The following is a 15,873-nucleotide window of genomic DNA, read 5'->3' as shown; positions in this document are numbered from 1 at the left end:
CCAGCTCTAAGGTGAACACAGGCCAACCGAGTCCCCGTCTCGAGGCCGCTCACAAAGGGAAGAGCACAGCCCCATGGTGGGCTCTGTGCCTGGGGACCTGGAACAGTAGATTCAACTCTCCTGACGGATTCTGTCAGGGAGGGCTCCACTGGGTGTTTCTCACAGAGGCCTGTGCTGATGCGCTGAGCACAGTGGGCAGGCATGTTTCCATCTAGAGGTGACACAAGGTCATGGGAAGTGCAGCCACCCACCCGCTGTCACAGGCCACCCGGTGTCCCCGCCTTCTGCAGCCTGACTCATCCTGTCGCCGGTGCCAGCACGGAGGGCCTCATGCTACAGGCTGGGGGAAAGAGTAGTGCATCCGTAAAGGACAGTCTTCTGGGAGCTAACTACCCATTTAAAGAGCTGCTTCAAGTCATAAGCACGAAGCCCCCTGGAGAAAACCAGCAGATGAGAAGGAAATCTCTGCCATTTGCCTCGTGGTGTAGAAGAACACAGCCTTTTCCTCAGTCGGAGAGGAGAGTGTGCCTGGGCTCAGTGAGTTTACAGATAAACCAAAGAGCAAACCGGTGAGGGGTAGCTGGCGTGTTACTATTCACAGGGGTAAAGCTAGTTACTGAAAACCTCCTGTGGCCCGTGGAGGGACAGCTAAACCAGGCAGTAGTGAAAGGGGGCGCCACAACTAGGAGTGCTCAGGTTTTAAAATTAGACTTTAGCCAAAATCAGAAACCAAAGAAATGGGGGAAGGGGGCATCAAGAAAATTAGATGAACCCTGGTTCCAAATGTAACCCCCAAGCATTGCTTTCTGAACATGCCCTGATTCGTGGAGAAGAATCTGGCCTTTTCCAGGACTACCCTTGTGGCCTGGGTGGGCAGCATGAACATTTAAAGCTGATTTATATCTGCCCCCATGTTAGTAAGCCCTGAAGTGTCACATTCAATCTTGTTGGACTATTTTCAAGTCCGTCGTTACCAAGTTAAGCTCTAAAATTGTTTCATCCATAACGTAGATTTATTACTGGGAAACACTGTCCTCTGTAACTCAGTATCCCCTGAGATGACACTGTATCACGGCAGAGTTCAAGGACTGATGTCCATTTATTTTCTAAAATCCCAGAGATGGCCCAAAAAAAGTACATGTTCCATATTCGTACTGTTTAATAAGGCAGGAAAGTGGATACTATTATTTTTATTCATGAACGATAACTAAACCAAAAAAGTATTGGCGCTCAAAAGAGGAAGTTTCGGTTCTGGAGGTTTCCTTACGTGCAGCAGATATGAGTGCACTGGCGCTTCATCTCACGGCCTCAGCCTGGTCGCAGGCCGCCTTGTCCACGTCCTCGGGGGAGTACAGCGCCTCACCGGCGCCCTCTCCTTCGGCCTCGAGGCCTGTGGGACAACAGGCATGCTGTAGGACTTCTTACAGCAGCCCTGTCCCCAAACTGTCCACAAAGGAACAGCGGAAAGGGGAAATCTAAGTACATCACAGACGGTGAAGTTAGGGGTCAGGGTGGACGGAGCAGCAGAGAGAGGTCCTAATATGTGTGTTAGGGACTCGGAAAAAATGAGGAGAGCAAGTGACATTGGTTGAGCACTTGATGTGTGTCAGGCCCCAGGCTAAGAGCTTCACCGTGCTTTGTCTCCTTTCATCTTCACAAGAGCCCTCTGAGGAAGATGATTATTATGGGGCTATAATGGGCCTCTCATTATCTCCATCTCACAAATGAGGAAACTGAGGTCCAAAAAGGGAAGTAACTTTCGCGAGGCTATTCAGCTAACAGATAGTGGAGCCAGGATTCAAACCCAGGGTCCTGTCTCCAGGGCCCAGAAGAAGTGCTGGGTACGTGGAAAGCACACTCTGCCCCTGACAACTGAGAAGGCACAACATACATGTCAGACAAAGGGGCAGAACACCACACCCCAACGAGGCTGTGCACTCACTCCCAGGTGTGGTCTAGGCTCAGACCCTTCTGGAACTGTTCCCTTTGTTCATTATCACCTGAGGCCAAAAAGTCAGACTCACGTCTCCCAACACTCTCCCCGATGGCCCCCCGATGAGTGGTGCCCAGCCAGTTTGCTCTCCTTTCCCATAGTCATACCTACTTGTTTCCAGTCACCCCCCCAAAAGGATGAAGATGTCACATGACCCTGGACACATAAGGAAACACGTCGTGGGCTCTCCCTGAGGGCAGGCCCCCAAAGGAACGCTGGTCCTCGCAGTAACACACCAGAGTGAGAGTTCTTCCCACAGAGGATGGCTTTGGAGAACCATCGCCCGCACTTGGATGTTCAGACTTGGGTCTCTGGTCCACATAGAGCCACACTTCCCAAGATTTCTCAGCTCCCTAAACTCCATCACACTCTCAGCTTGTCCCTCAGTTGGCAGCAGGCAGCACCAGGATTAAACGAGGGCCAGCAGGGGTCAGCTCCCGCCCTTCCTTTCCTCGCCCTCAAACCACCTATTCTTGCTTGATTGGATTCAAATCTTGAAGAGACCATGACGAACATTTCAAACATTTAGGTAAACCGACTGGTTAAAACCCAAACATTTAGGCACACGGGGGTTATTACCGTTTCAGATCTGCAGGCAGACTTCTCCCAAGAATGCCCCCCCTCACATCCTTTGCTTTTCCCAGGATGTTCACCCCCTGGCCCCTTCCACCTCACTTCAGGCTCAACCCAGAGACGTGCAACACGGTGACGGGAGCAGCACGGGCCGTGTCTGGTTCTTCCACTCGTGGAGTGGGGTGAGTCACATGCACTCTGAGCCCCGTGGGTTTCTCACCCAGATGTGGAGGTGGGGATGACCCAGCATGCTTTTCCCAAAATGTGGGCTCTGAGGGATATGAGAGCCATTGCAGCGATGGGCAGAGGGCCCTTCTGTGAAACTCTCTGCTTCTTGGTGACCCCACCAAGGGCTTGATGGGGCACGTGGAGCGCAGAGAAAGTGAGGGAATAACATCTGGCCTCTGCCATGGAAGTGGGCTTCCAGAAAGTTACATTTTCCGGGTGGTTTCCACAGGAGAATGCAAAGTAACTTTGTAACAAGAGTTTGACTTCAAAGTAAAAATGCAGCCAAAAATGTAATGAAAAAGCAAAACTGTTACTCTGAAAACACAATAGAGCAGGACTGCCGCTAAAGTTATGTAATGGGCCCTGTTTCCCCAGCAGGCCCTTATTAGACGGAGGACTTGGTTACCACATAGTTACTGTCAGTACCCGCCCCCCATCCCCGCTGCAGATTTAATACAGACCAGATCTGCCTGGACGACTTACGCAGAGGGGCTTCCAGAACCTGGTCTGAAAACTTAAAACTGGGGAAGAGCAGTGTCAGTTCCCGGCGGGCATCTTCCGAGTCCCGGCTTCCATGGACTGCATTAAAGGGCATTTCTGTGCCATACTGAGCCCGGAGACTGGGAGCATGCAAAACGTACAAGAAACGATTGTCTCATTTGAAAAGAAATGTTTTGCTCTCTGGCAACATGGCCACCAGCTACCAATCAGCAGCTGGCATTTCTGTGACATGGCTTTCTCTGCTGGAAACGCCAGGAACAGCAGCAAGGATGATAGTAGCCGCGGTGTTCTGGGCACGTTGCCAGTGCTTAACATACCTGATCTCATTTCATTTGTGCGGCAGCCCTGTGAGGGAGACTCTCATGATCCCCAGTTTGAATATGCATGAGTTACGGTGGGAGCCCAGGAGCTGCTAGTTGATTGCTGTTACTACGGGGGCTAGGCTAGCACCCTGCCGAGGGCTTGGTACAGGTTGGCATAGTTAATCCCCCAAGGTCCCCTAAGATAATAATAATATTGCTAGGACAATGTTCTAACTTCTCTCTCTCTCTCTTTCTCTTTCTGTCTCTCTTCATCTGAGGCAGGTCCTATCCTATTATAGTTCCCATTTTCCAGATGAGGAAATTAAGGCAGAGGGATTAAAGCATGGATGACCCAGGGTCACACAGTTACTAAGAGAAAGAAGAGAGATTCTAAGGTCGGTGCTCTGAACCACAACACTGTACAGCCTCCCCCGACAGGTGCTCATATCCCCCTTTTATAGATGAGAGAACTGAGGCTCAGAAAACTTAAGATCTGAACCCTGGGCTGTCTTTCATCAGCCCAGGCTGCCTCATATATGAATGTTCCCGGCCCCCTACAACTGTTATGTCACAGTAAAAACTGCAGTTACTTAGTCTCTTGCTAATTTCTTTCCTGTTGGTGAGGTCTCTCTCGGCTTCAAAGGCAAGACACAGTGGATTTGGCATTGGTGGTGCCAGGCTAAATATTCACACAGGGCCAGGGAGCAGACCAAGGCAGCCTAGTGCTGTGTGCAGAACAAGTGCTCAGACTCTCGCGGGCCTCAGGACACCTTGGGTAGGGAGTAGGGGATGGGACTTGAGGAGGTGAGTCTACACTGCACATTCCTAGGCCTCACCCAGAGTCTCTGACTTGGTAGACCTGGGTGGGGCCCTGGAATCTGTATTTCCTGGGTGAGAGTTGCAGGTGGCTCTGGGACCACACGACGGGACCCTTTGGCTGCAGAGAGAAGAACAGTGAGGACCCAGCTGCAGCCTTCAGAAGAGGGAAAGAGGCAGCAAGGAGTCACCCAGTGAAGAGCTGGGTGGATCAGAGGGAGAGGATGTCAGGGTCTCCTCAATACATAACAGGGAGGTCAGGGACTCCCCTAATGTATGACAGAGAGGGAGCTTCATGGCCATCGGAGAGCCTTCTGTGTTACCCGTGGTTCTGGGCTGAACCTCGAGCAGGGCTCTCAGCTTCCTTGGATGCAGGTTCTGAGATGGATGCGAGGACCACAGCTGGTGACATCACCTGTCAGGCTGCTCCCTCCTTGCCACATCGGGGTCACAGGGTCCCATGAGGGTTTGCCAGGCGGTGACCACTTCCTCGGTGCCCTCAGTCCTGGTGAGGTTGAGGAGGTGGCTTGGTCCACTGCACATGTGATGTACCAGCTTCTTAAATGCCTCCTGGCACAGGGAGGGAAGACGGTGAGCCGGGGCAGGGGCCCCAGGGCCTGCAGAGGGCTGGCGGGCCCATCCCACACACAGGATGGGAGAGTGTCAGTGAACGGCCTTGCCACCGGCCTGCATGCCCGCAGAGGGCCCCGGGGAGGCGGGGGGCCTAACCACACCCAGATATAAGTTAAAGGCAGGAAGATGAGGCTTCGAGTTGACTCCCTTGGGGTTGAACATGAGATAATAAGTTAGGTGGGAGCATTTAGAAGACCACAAATATGAAAATCATCTGGGTGCTGGATAACCAGGGGATGCGGTTGAGACTGTGCAACCCTTCCCCCTTCTTCAAGTAGCAGTACTCAGGCTTCCTTTGGGGAGAAACCCTTCCCCATTTCACTTGGTCCTAGGCCAGCTGACAACCACAATGCCTATCTACCCCTCCACATACACAGCCCCTCACCTGAGAGGTGGAGCCCAGGCTCGCTCACCGATACCCTCCCTCCCAAGTGGGTGAGTCACAAGCAGAAGCAGATGGAAAGTGGTTGGGTCTGAGTCCCCCAGCAGCAGAACCCGAAGTGACTGTCCATGAGGTTTTGCTCCCAAGGGCCCTACCCCTGCCTTGGTTCTTCTTCTCCCCACACCTTCTTATGGAACTCCTTCAACTCTCTTCAGTTCTGGGAGTCATGGAGTGTCCCTCCGATAAATTCCTTATTTCATCCCGTAAGTTGGAGTCAGACTCTCATCCTTGCTACCAAAGAATGTCTCCCTGATGCAGCCCATAATTATGATTCGGAGACCAAGTTCATGGCTCACTTGCTGTTCATATTCTTGCTGTTCATAATACTCTACTTTCTCCCAAACTAATAGCAATCTATAAACACAATGTTGGAGAAAGAGAAAGAAATGAGAGTGTTTTGGATAAGTGGAAGCAGAGAAGCTGACCTCTCCAGCTCTGTGTTGGTAGAAAAGTCACATTTCTGCTTCTCTCATGGCTCTCTCTTTATTTGTTAAAATGTCAAACCCAGCTTCCTGGATCTGTAGGATATATATATATATATATATTCTAAAAGGGTAAAGCAAGCCCAAATTCACATTTCAATGTGTTGAGAGTAAAAGATGACGGAAAAGGCAACATTAAAAGCAGTGGAGACCCTCGTCCTCCAATTCGATTTACAAATTGTAAGTTACTTAAATGGAATTTTAATTAAAACTACTTAGAAGCCTTCTTTCCCCCCGAGGACCCTGCTACACAATGCTCCACCCCTGTTTTTCCACCAGAGGAGACATGAGGATAGTCTGTAAGGTAAACGTTGTCTCTGTCACCTTCGTGATAATCTCATCCGTCTTCCCATGGACCACCGCATCTGGTTTAATGACTGCCAAGGTGCAGGCCTTCTCTGATGACACTGCAACAAGCTGGCGATGGTGCTGTCAGACGCTGGGCTCTCGGGAGCCCCTCCGCAGGGACGTGCAGCCCCGCACACAGCCCCCGGCTTCCCTCCCCTGGCCTCTTGGCTGTGCTTGTGCAGACCTAGACTCTAGTGGATGCAGGGGTCTGGCTCCAGACCCCAACCTTAGCCTGGCTGCAAGGAACAGAGACACATGCAAGGGACATGAACCTGGGAGGGAGGGCGTGGGGAGGGAGGAGAGGATGGGAGATGGGGGAGGAGGTCAAAGACAACTCAGGAACAAAAACCAGAAACAACCAAAAGAGTCGGCTCTTGTCCCTTCCTGTCTGTCACCCTGTCGTGATTCTTGACCTCTAAGTGCTGCCGACCGTGTTCTCCTCTCGGTGTGCCTTTTTGCCTTTCCCGGCGTGTGGTCAGTAGTGGCTGCCCCAGGCCCCGAGTTGGCATGACTGGTCAGGGCCAGCACATTCTACCAAACTGCACCTTCAGTCTCCTCTGTCTCTGTTCACACTCTCCTGAGAATTGGCCAGCTCATTGCTTGGAGCCCAGGCACCAGTCATAGATCACCGGCCAGTCTACTGGTGGGCCGTGTCCATAGGTCCAAGCAGCTGTGGGGATGAGGAAGGTGCCGCGTGGCCACCGTCCACCGCTCAGGCCCGCAGATGCCGTGGGGAGCCCTGTGTCTGGGCACAGACCCATCCCTGTCAGACTCCCGTTTGTATGGACTTGGCCTTGGTGAGCTACCTACACTCTCCACAGACTCTATATCCCCCCACAGCCTATTTTCTCTTTTCAACTTCTATATCAGTTGTGTTGTAACATGACAGTATCTGCACCTGAGGAGGGCCTCCTACTTTGAAAAATCTAAAAAATGTGGACTGCAAAGGTGTGAATCATTTTAAGCAAGCCAATTGATTCATTATTCCGTGAACACTATTTCTAACATCCTATGAACACTTGGACTTTAAGGGACTCTTACAATAAATTCCCTTATAAATGGACCGATTCATGAGACCGCCTAGAGGTATAGGGTGAGAAGAGAAGAGACCAGGGCTGGGGCCCTGAGAACTCCAGCCTGAAAAGGGAGCAAAAGAAAGGAAGCCAAGGAAGGGGAGGTGGCGGAGAGGCCAGAGAAAACAAGAAGGAAAACGAGAAAGGTCTCGAAATCTCAGACACCAGACGAGAAGAGGGCTTTGAGTAGGAAGACGTTGGGGACATCGGCCAAGCCCACAGAAGGATGCCATAGGCTATGACTGGAAACTGCCCGCTGGATTTGACACCAAGAAGGTCACTGGAGCCTTGGGGAGCGGCAAGGGGGCAGGGGCGGAGGAGAGGGTGGCCCAAGGAGTGTGGACCACGTTCAGGAAGCTAGGCTCGGGGGAGAGGAAGGCTAAGGGCAAGGATAGGCTTTGGGTAGTTTTCTGGGTGGAGAGACCTGATTTGGGAGAAAATAATGGGGAAGGGAAAAAAGAGGTCATCCCAGAAAGAGACAACAAACGTTTCCTGCAGAAGCCAAGTCGCTGATTTCCTTTTCACACTTGGTTTCTTGCTCTCCTAAACTGTGCCTCTTCCCTTGTTAGGATCCAACTCAGAGAGTCCTCGTCATCCACACGTGAATAAGCAGCTTTTCTATTTCAGGGAGTAATCAGAACTTCCTTCTCTCTCCAGCTCGGTTCTTGAGCTGCATCCTGGTCTCCCCTGGTGTCTCAGGGACCGTCAGGAGGCACCTTGCCAACAACAGCCTCTCTAAACTCTAGCTTCTCTTCCCACTGTCAGGTCAAGGTGTTCTTCTCATATTAAAGGTTCAGGAAGAACAGCAATGCTCAGGAGTGTAAAATCCATGAGTTAATACTTGGGGCATACGTGGAAGAGGGTGCAGGGCTGTGGGGAGGGAAGGGGTTCAGTACAGCTGACTTTCTGACACTTCAGAAAAAAGGCGAAAGAAGCTCAAACTCTTTAGCTCAAATAAGGACTAAGGGAACACCAGCATCATTACTTTACCTTATTAGCGTCACTCCCTCCATCTTACTAAGGGAGACTTTCCTGATGCCCAGAAATTGCCGTGAAACTCACAGTTGTTATAACTGAACATGATCAGAAAGCTGTAAATGTGCCCAAGATGCCATTAAAGGGCAGGAGGGACACAACACAGTACGTTTGAAGTCAGGTGATTGGAGACAAAATATTTGATGGGTTATCTTCCCAGAGTTCAGATCGCTCAATAAACTGATTACTCATATATTTTATAAAGACACATCAGGGACTTCCCCGGTGGTCCAGTGGTTGAGACTCCGTGCTTCCAGCAGAGGGGGCGCAGGTTCGATCCATGGCAGGGGAACTGAGGTCCCACATGACGTGCAGTGAGGCCAAAAAAAATTAAAAAATAAAAAACACACATCAGGGCTTCCTTGGTGGCGCAGTGGTTAAGAATCCACCTGCCAATGAAGGGGACACGGGTTCGAGCCCTGGTCCGGGAAGATCCCACATGCCGTGGAGCAACTAAGCCCGTGCACCACAACTACTGAGCCTGAGCTCTAGAGCCTGCGAGCCACAACTACTGAGCCCACGTGCCACAACTACTGAAACCCGCGTGCCTAGAGCCCGTGCTCCACAACAAGAGAAGCCACCGCAATGAGAAGCCCGTGCACCACAACGGAGAGTAGCCCCCCGCTCGCCGCAACTAGAGAAAGCCCGCGCCCAGCAACAAAGACCCAACACAGCCAAAAATAAATAAATTAAAACAAAACAAAACACACACACATCAAATCCGAGTCTGCTCTGCCTTCTTGCCATGCTTGTTGGTTCTGTACTCACCCGCATCCTCGTCGTCACCATCTTCCTTTTCGTGGGAAAAGCATTCATCTTCATCAGAAGGAGCCTCATCTTCAATCTAGTACAAATTGGTCATGGACAGTAAGTAGTTAGCTAATTAAAACTCCACAAAGACCTTCAAAAACCAGCAGAAGCCAAATAGCTAAAGTTCTTAAATGCAGAGCAGAAGAAGAGGGTCAAGATTATCAGCCTTGGGGCTTCCCTGATGGCGCAGTGGTTGGGAGTCCGCCTGCCGATGCAGGGGACACGGGTTCGTGCCCTGGTCCGGGAAGATCCCACGTGCCGCGGAGCGGCTAGGCCCGTGAGCCATGGCCTCTGAGCCTGTGCGTCCGGAGCCTGTGGTCCGCAACGGGAGAGGCCAAAACATGGAGAGGCCCACGTACCGCAAAATATATATATATATATATATTATCAACCTTGGAAACTTTTCAGGAACCTTTTGAGTAGTTGGGTGGTAGGGAGCGGGGGAGGGAGAGCGATTGAGGACCAGGAAATCCATGCTGATCTTAAGGTTTAGAGTCTGCCTGTTTCCACAGCATCAAGTAGAAACTAAGGAAAAGAAAGATGAAATAGAGAGTTGTCAAGAAGACAGAGTAAGAATTGAAATGCAAGTAAATAGTAAGCAACTGGCTACACAGTGCAGGTAGTACAGAGAGAGATCATTTATCTGTGGAGTAGGTACAAGCGTCTGTGATTTTCCTTCTTGGGGAAAAATTGCCACTTTTCTGGGGAAGAAATGGGATTTGATTCCAATCCATTCTATGAAAACAGGGCTTTGCTCTTTGGAACTGAATGCGGAAACGTGAACAGTGAACGCGGAATAACGTTAAGGCTCCTTTGGCAACTGCTCGGGGCACCAGGAGATACTTCTACCTAAGGTGTGTCGGTTTTCAAATGTTGCCAATTTTTTGTGAAAAACTCGCAGTCCCCATTGTCCTGGAAGTAATTTACCAAAATCACAAGCAGTGCTGATCTTGTTTCTTAAGGTAATGACCCCTTTCTAGTTAAAGAAATGAACCCTCTGGGATCACAAGTCAAACTCAGGCATGAGAAGGGAGGGCAGGTCACCAGGAGAGATTTCCCCCTGAGGCTGACTCCTTGTACCCACTACTGGATTCGGAACTTCATGTCCATTTCTGAATTCGTTGTCAGGGTTCCAGAAACGCTGTTAAGAGATGCAGTGGGGATGAAAGGGAAATGGATAAAAGACGTTAAAGTGTTCTGGATGAAGGGGACGACTTCAAAGAAGATTTCCTAGTGGGACTTGCACCCTCCCCTGAGCCCTCAGAGGCCTCCAGCCAGCGTGGGCATGTAATGCAGCTTTCCAAGGACAGTGAAGACATTGGCGGGGCAGGGGAGGCACCTGCTGGCCTGGCCTGGGGGACACTCGTGGCCTGGCCGCTTACCACTCTCCGCTCTCTGCCTTCGGCCAGCACAATCTTTTCGGCCTGCAGCTGCTCTCGGATGGTTTTCTGCAGCAGCGGGGCATTTGCTCCTCTAACCAATGCCACCAGCTCCCCTCCCTAGAATACAGCACAGATGTCCTGCTCAGACCACACGATGCGCAACCTCCTTCAAGAGACAGGAGGTTCCAAGAGCTTTGTTTACGAGCGTGCCCAAGGTCAAGGTCTGTGGACCCCAGGCCCACAGCCTCCATCCACTTCTCTGCCCCCTACCCCAGGCCCCTCCCTTCAAAACTTCCTTCAGGACAGCGGGGAGTTAGGTGGGGGAGGACCAGGGCGCACTGGGTTGTGAGTGACTAAGTGTGGCCTCTCCTTGACTCCTTCACCCAACAAGTATCAGCTGAGCACTTACTATGCCAACACCAAGACAGAGGCAGAGAACAGAAACACTAAACATGAAAAGACATAGTAGCTGCCACCCTCCGTGAGTGGGGTGTCAAGTGGGGAGAGAGTGGTCGTGTCAGAGAAACAGTTGCAATAGAATAAGAACATTGCTTTCATGGGGTACTTGGGATTTGGGGCAATAACTGATCCCCAGCTCCATCTGGGGTGGTCAGGGAAGACCTCACAGTGGAGGTGGTGTTCCCGGTGAAGCCGAGTTCACCGCCTTCGCTTTTTCAGAAGTCTCCCTGCCAGTCACTCATGGAAGTTCACGTGCACTGGGTTCTCCTTCTGTTTCCATCCCACCCTCAGGGGATGGCCGCTGTGTGACTGTGATGGGCTGCCGCACACTCCCACACGGCCAATTATGATTTATGCTTTAATCCCGCCCACTCCAGGCTCAAGCAAGAAAACCACTGCAGTAATGATCCCATTTCAGCGACTGAGCTCTGATGCCAGTCTGGCGGAGGGCACTTTCATCTCAGCGCTTCCCACCCCTGCTCCCTCCCCCACCAGGTTTCTTCGTAAAACCTCAGTCTCCCTCGAGAAAGTCGAAGCTCAAATAATGTTTCACCATAAACTTCCAGCTTGTAGTACTTGCAGTGCCAAGGGAGGAGCCCAAAGTTTTCCAAACTAAACAACGCTGGCCCCGGTCGGCAGATCCCAGTTTCCCTGACTGTGCTGTGAGGGGCTGGACCGGGTCAGGAGGAGAATATCAATCCACTGTCTTCAGGGCCTGGCAGGTGACCTAAAACCAGGAAGCCAGGTGTGAGACAGCGGGGGGCCCTCAGGGGCCTGGAGCCCCGGGTGGATGTCACAGCCGAAGGCAGCCAGATGACCTTTCAAATGCTGAACCACTGGGGGTCATCAATCACCCCTCTCATTTCTGACTTTGTATCAACATATCTTCACATTTTATAATGAAACGAAGGTGAATACAAAGCTTGTCTACCCCACGAGGGAGCGTTCATGTTTGCTGAAAAGTCCCCTCTGCGGAGGTCTCCAAACTCTGCACTGAGAGTGAGACCTCAGTCAAGAGGTTCACTAGGGACTTCCCTGGTGGCACAATGGTTAAGAATCCACTTGCCAATGCAGGGGACACAGGTTCGATCCCTAGTCCCAGGAAGATCCCACATGCCATGGAGCAGCTAAGCCTGTGCGCCACAACTACTGAGCCCACGTCCCACGACTACGGAGCCCACACGCCACAACTACTGAGCCCACGTGCCACAACTACTGAAGCCCGAGTGCCTAGAGCCCGTGCTCCACAACAAGAGAAGCCACTGCAGTGAGAAGTCCGCACAGCGCAATGAAGAGTATTCCCCGCTCGCCGCAACTAGAGAAAGCCTGTGCGCAGCAACAAAGACCCAACGCAGCCAAAAACAAACAAACAAATAAAATAAGAGGTTCACGAACCAGAAAGAGCACAGGCCTCTGAGTGAGTCCTGCTCTGTCCCGGGTACTGCCCTCATGAAGGCCCCAAGCCCAGAGCTCCACCCATGAGCAGTGCCATGATTAAGGGCATCTGTCCTCGGCCAAAATAATAGAGTCAGGGAGGAAACAGCATTCACTCGCTGGGAGCAGTGTGGCCTCTTGGTGAGAGGCGTCCATCTGAACCCTTGTGATATGCAGCCGTGGGACAGTTCTGGACTGAAAATGTACTTACTGCATAAAACAGAAAGGTCGGCTCACACCTCCCTCTGTATTTTTTGAGGACATCAAGACAGTCCGCCTCTGCCTAAAGGAAACAGGCTGTCAGCAGAGCGGGTGCAGGGACAGGATGGCGGGAAAACCGTGCGGGACACACACACCACACCCCCCATACAGAGCACATACACATCCATATTGCATGCACACCACACACACACACACACACACACACACACCAAACGCACATACTCCTCATCCCCCACATACCACACACCGCATACATACCACACACACGTATACATACCACACACGTATACATACCACACACATATACATACCACACACACATATACAAACTACACACACATACTACCAGCACATACATCCTGCTACACATGAACGCGCATACGTTACGCATAATATACACACATCACACACACATATCACATCCTCCCACACACCACATACACACATACACCACACACGTGCACACACGTACATCACACAGTGACTGCCCTCCCCAGCTGGAGCCCTGGCTTGCTCTCTCTCATGCTCCTTCTTCTAATGCCTTTCATCAGAATCTTAACAACTGTCAACATACTGGTAAAAAGTGTTGCCAGTGTCGTTTTCTGAGGAATAAAATAAGGAAGATGTGACAGTTTGTCCTGCTCCAGATCAAGGGAGCTCCACCACTAACATCCCACATCTGCCCCGAGTGGCAACAACAGAGGAAGGTCCTCAGCTCACCTCCGGGTCTGATAAAGCTCCCCATCCAGACCCCTCCTCCGCTCACTCCACAGAAGCCTCACAGCCCACTCCCACAGGAGGAGTGCAAGCCCTGGGAGCCCAGCTTCTCAAGAGTTAACTCAGGGAGAGTCTCGCCTGTGTTCACCGTCTCTGAGCCTCAACCCGTGCAGCTCCTCCAGCGTCTCTTGCATGCTTCTCTGGAAGTGATTCCCATTTCCATACACTGACCTGAGTAAACGTTTGCTGAAAGTTCCCCTTTAAGGAGCGAGGATAGAAATCTTAAACCCTGTGCTCTGGAAGTGAAACTTCAGGGTTCACAGTGGACACGAGCCAAGAGGGAGTGTTGGCCTTAAAGTGGCCGCACGCCTTCCCGGCTCGGGCATCAGGGGCAGCTGAGCCCACAGGGACTGTCGAGAAGCAGGGTGGGGGGGAGGATTCCTCTCTAGAGAAACTGGTATCAGCAAAAAAATCCACAACGGATGCCTTGTCGATGATCTGAAAAAGGCCCCTCAAACTTCCTGTTCCTGTTTTAAATTTTTTAAGTTTTTTACAAGTTGTGTGACATTGTGCTGAGAGAGGACCTTACTAATGCAAAATGCAGAAGGTCCAGGCCGACCTCGATCCTCATCTTCTGGAAGAGGCTCACCACAGGCTTGCAGGGGCCACACCAGCCTTGGTAGACATCGACGACTGCGTGGAACCAAGAAGCGGGAGCTCTCAGCAGGCACCAGCGCCCCGCACGTCAGGCAAAATTGATACCTGCACATTCCAACCCCCTCCGATGGACATCTGTTTGCAGGGATATTTATTTCGCGGTTAAAGGGACTTATTATCCCAGCAGAGTATGAGCGAGTGTGGCAACACAGCTTTCCTTCATGAACTCAGTGTTCCGAATTCTAAACACGATGAACTGAGTATGGTGGAAAATCACTTACTTAACACGGATCCTTTGCCTTAAGGGACTTCCAGCTACATTCAGGGTCAGGCCTAGCACAGAGAAGCCCTCAGTACGTATTTGAAATAGACTGAAACTATCTCTTCTAAAAGGAAGAGGTCACTGTAGGTGACCTATCAGGATGCAACCAACTCTCAGCTACCTTGGTAATAAACATAGCATTAACCTTTCCTCCTGATGCATTGGAAGCCACTTGCTTTGGGTAAAGGAGAGTTTTATCTTTAAAACTTTACTTTATCAAATCAACATTATTCTCCTGGAAAGTGAACCTGAGAGAGACCTAGGGGGAAACTGGGGTGCGTTTTTCTGCTTTGGTCCCAGTCTCTGGAGCGTGGTGGGACTGGGTGTGAGGGACCCTCCTGTCTGATTGCACTAGACCCCGAGGCCTGTAAGAAGCTAAGCAGCGAAGCCAACTCATGTGCACCGGATACGCACCAGACCTGCCCAGCCCAGTCAGATGCAGCAAGTAAGTGCTAGATGGTGATGGACCGGTGGTCACATTTTAAAGAAGGATGTCTTCCTAAAGACCTCAGCACTCAGAGCTCATGTCTGATCCACACAGGGGGTGTTTCTGTTCTGCAGTTAGAGTGCATCCTCACGGGGTCAGAGTGTGGACACTGCTTATACACTACCAGCCCTGCCAGCTTTAATAGCATGCAATTTGCGATTTTACTTTTTGAAGATTCACATTTCAAAATTTTCACATCACATGAGAACTGTTAATAAACCATGATATAAATTACCTTTTTTTTTTTTTTTTTGGCCATGTCACATGGCTCGTGGGATCTTAGTTCCCCGATCAGAAATTGAACCCAGGTCCTCAGCAGTGAAAGATCAGAGTCCTAACCACTGTACCACCAGGGAATTCCCTAAATTATCATTATTAAAATTAGCATAGACTCTGGCAGCACTGTCTTAACGCTGTACTGTAGGACTCAGGGGAGGAGGCTTTGCAGTGGAGAGGCGACGTGCATCGGGCATTGTGGAAATGCCAGGCTTGGACGGGCAGAGAGGGAGGCCACGGTGGGAAGCGTGGTGGGGGAGTCCAGGGGCCGCTGCGGTTGGGTTGATCAGTGGTGGCAGAGATCACTGGAGGAGTGGGGAATGTGGGTTTGAGGAGTTCCATCCTGATTTACTAGGCAACGAGGGTTCACAGTAAGTTTTAGAAAGGAGAGAGAGTTAATATTTACTGAGCTATGAGAGAGCATCTGCACTTTGCTTTTCTCTCAAAAAATCCAGCAAGATAGGTATCATTATCCTACCATATAAATGAGGAATGAAATAACCAACCCAAGGTAAAAAAATAAATAAATAAAAATTCTCAAGCAGTAGACCCGAGTTTTGGACCGAGGTTTGTCTGATGCCACAGCCCATGCTCTTTCAATGACTCCAGGAAAGAAGATGCATGAATTCAACAGTATGGGTTAGTTCCGCCAAGCAACATAGTTTTGCAGAGAAAGTGAGA

General features: G+C 50.9%; 1 protein-coding gene across 1 annotated transcript; it reads right to left on the bottom strand.

The window, feature by feature from the left end:
- Nucleotides 1-1,257: 1,257 nt before the first annotated feature.
- NME9 (NME/NM23 family member 9) lies at nt 1,258-14,096 on the bottom strand. The gene is given in 10 exon segments (XM_082654513.1): nt 1,258-1,390; nt 3,278-3,414; nt 4,829-4,983; nt 5,914-5,940; nt 5,944-6,006; nt 6,295-6,377; nt 9,195-9,270; nt 10,619-10,735; nt 12,723-12,794; nt 14,040-14,096. Coding segments are annotated over 10 exon segments (867 nt in total). The 5' UTR covers nt 14,082-14,096; the 3' UTR covers nt 1,258-1,295.
- Nucleotides 14,097-15,873: the final 1,777 nt, after the last annotated feature.

Source organism: Grampus griseus, assembly GCF_964374135.1.
Source record: "Grampus griseus genome assembly, chromosome: 5".
In the NCBI taxonomy this organism is placed as follows: domain Eukaryota; kingdom Metazoa; phylum Chordata; class Mammalia; order Artiodactyla; family Delphinidae; genus Grampus; species Grampus griseus.
This window is presented reverse-complemented; position numbering and strand designations above follow the sequence as displayed.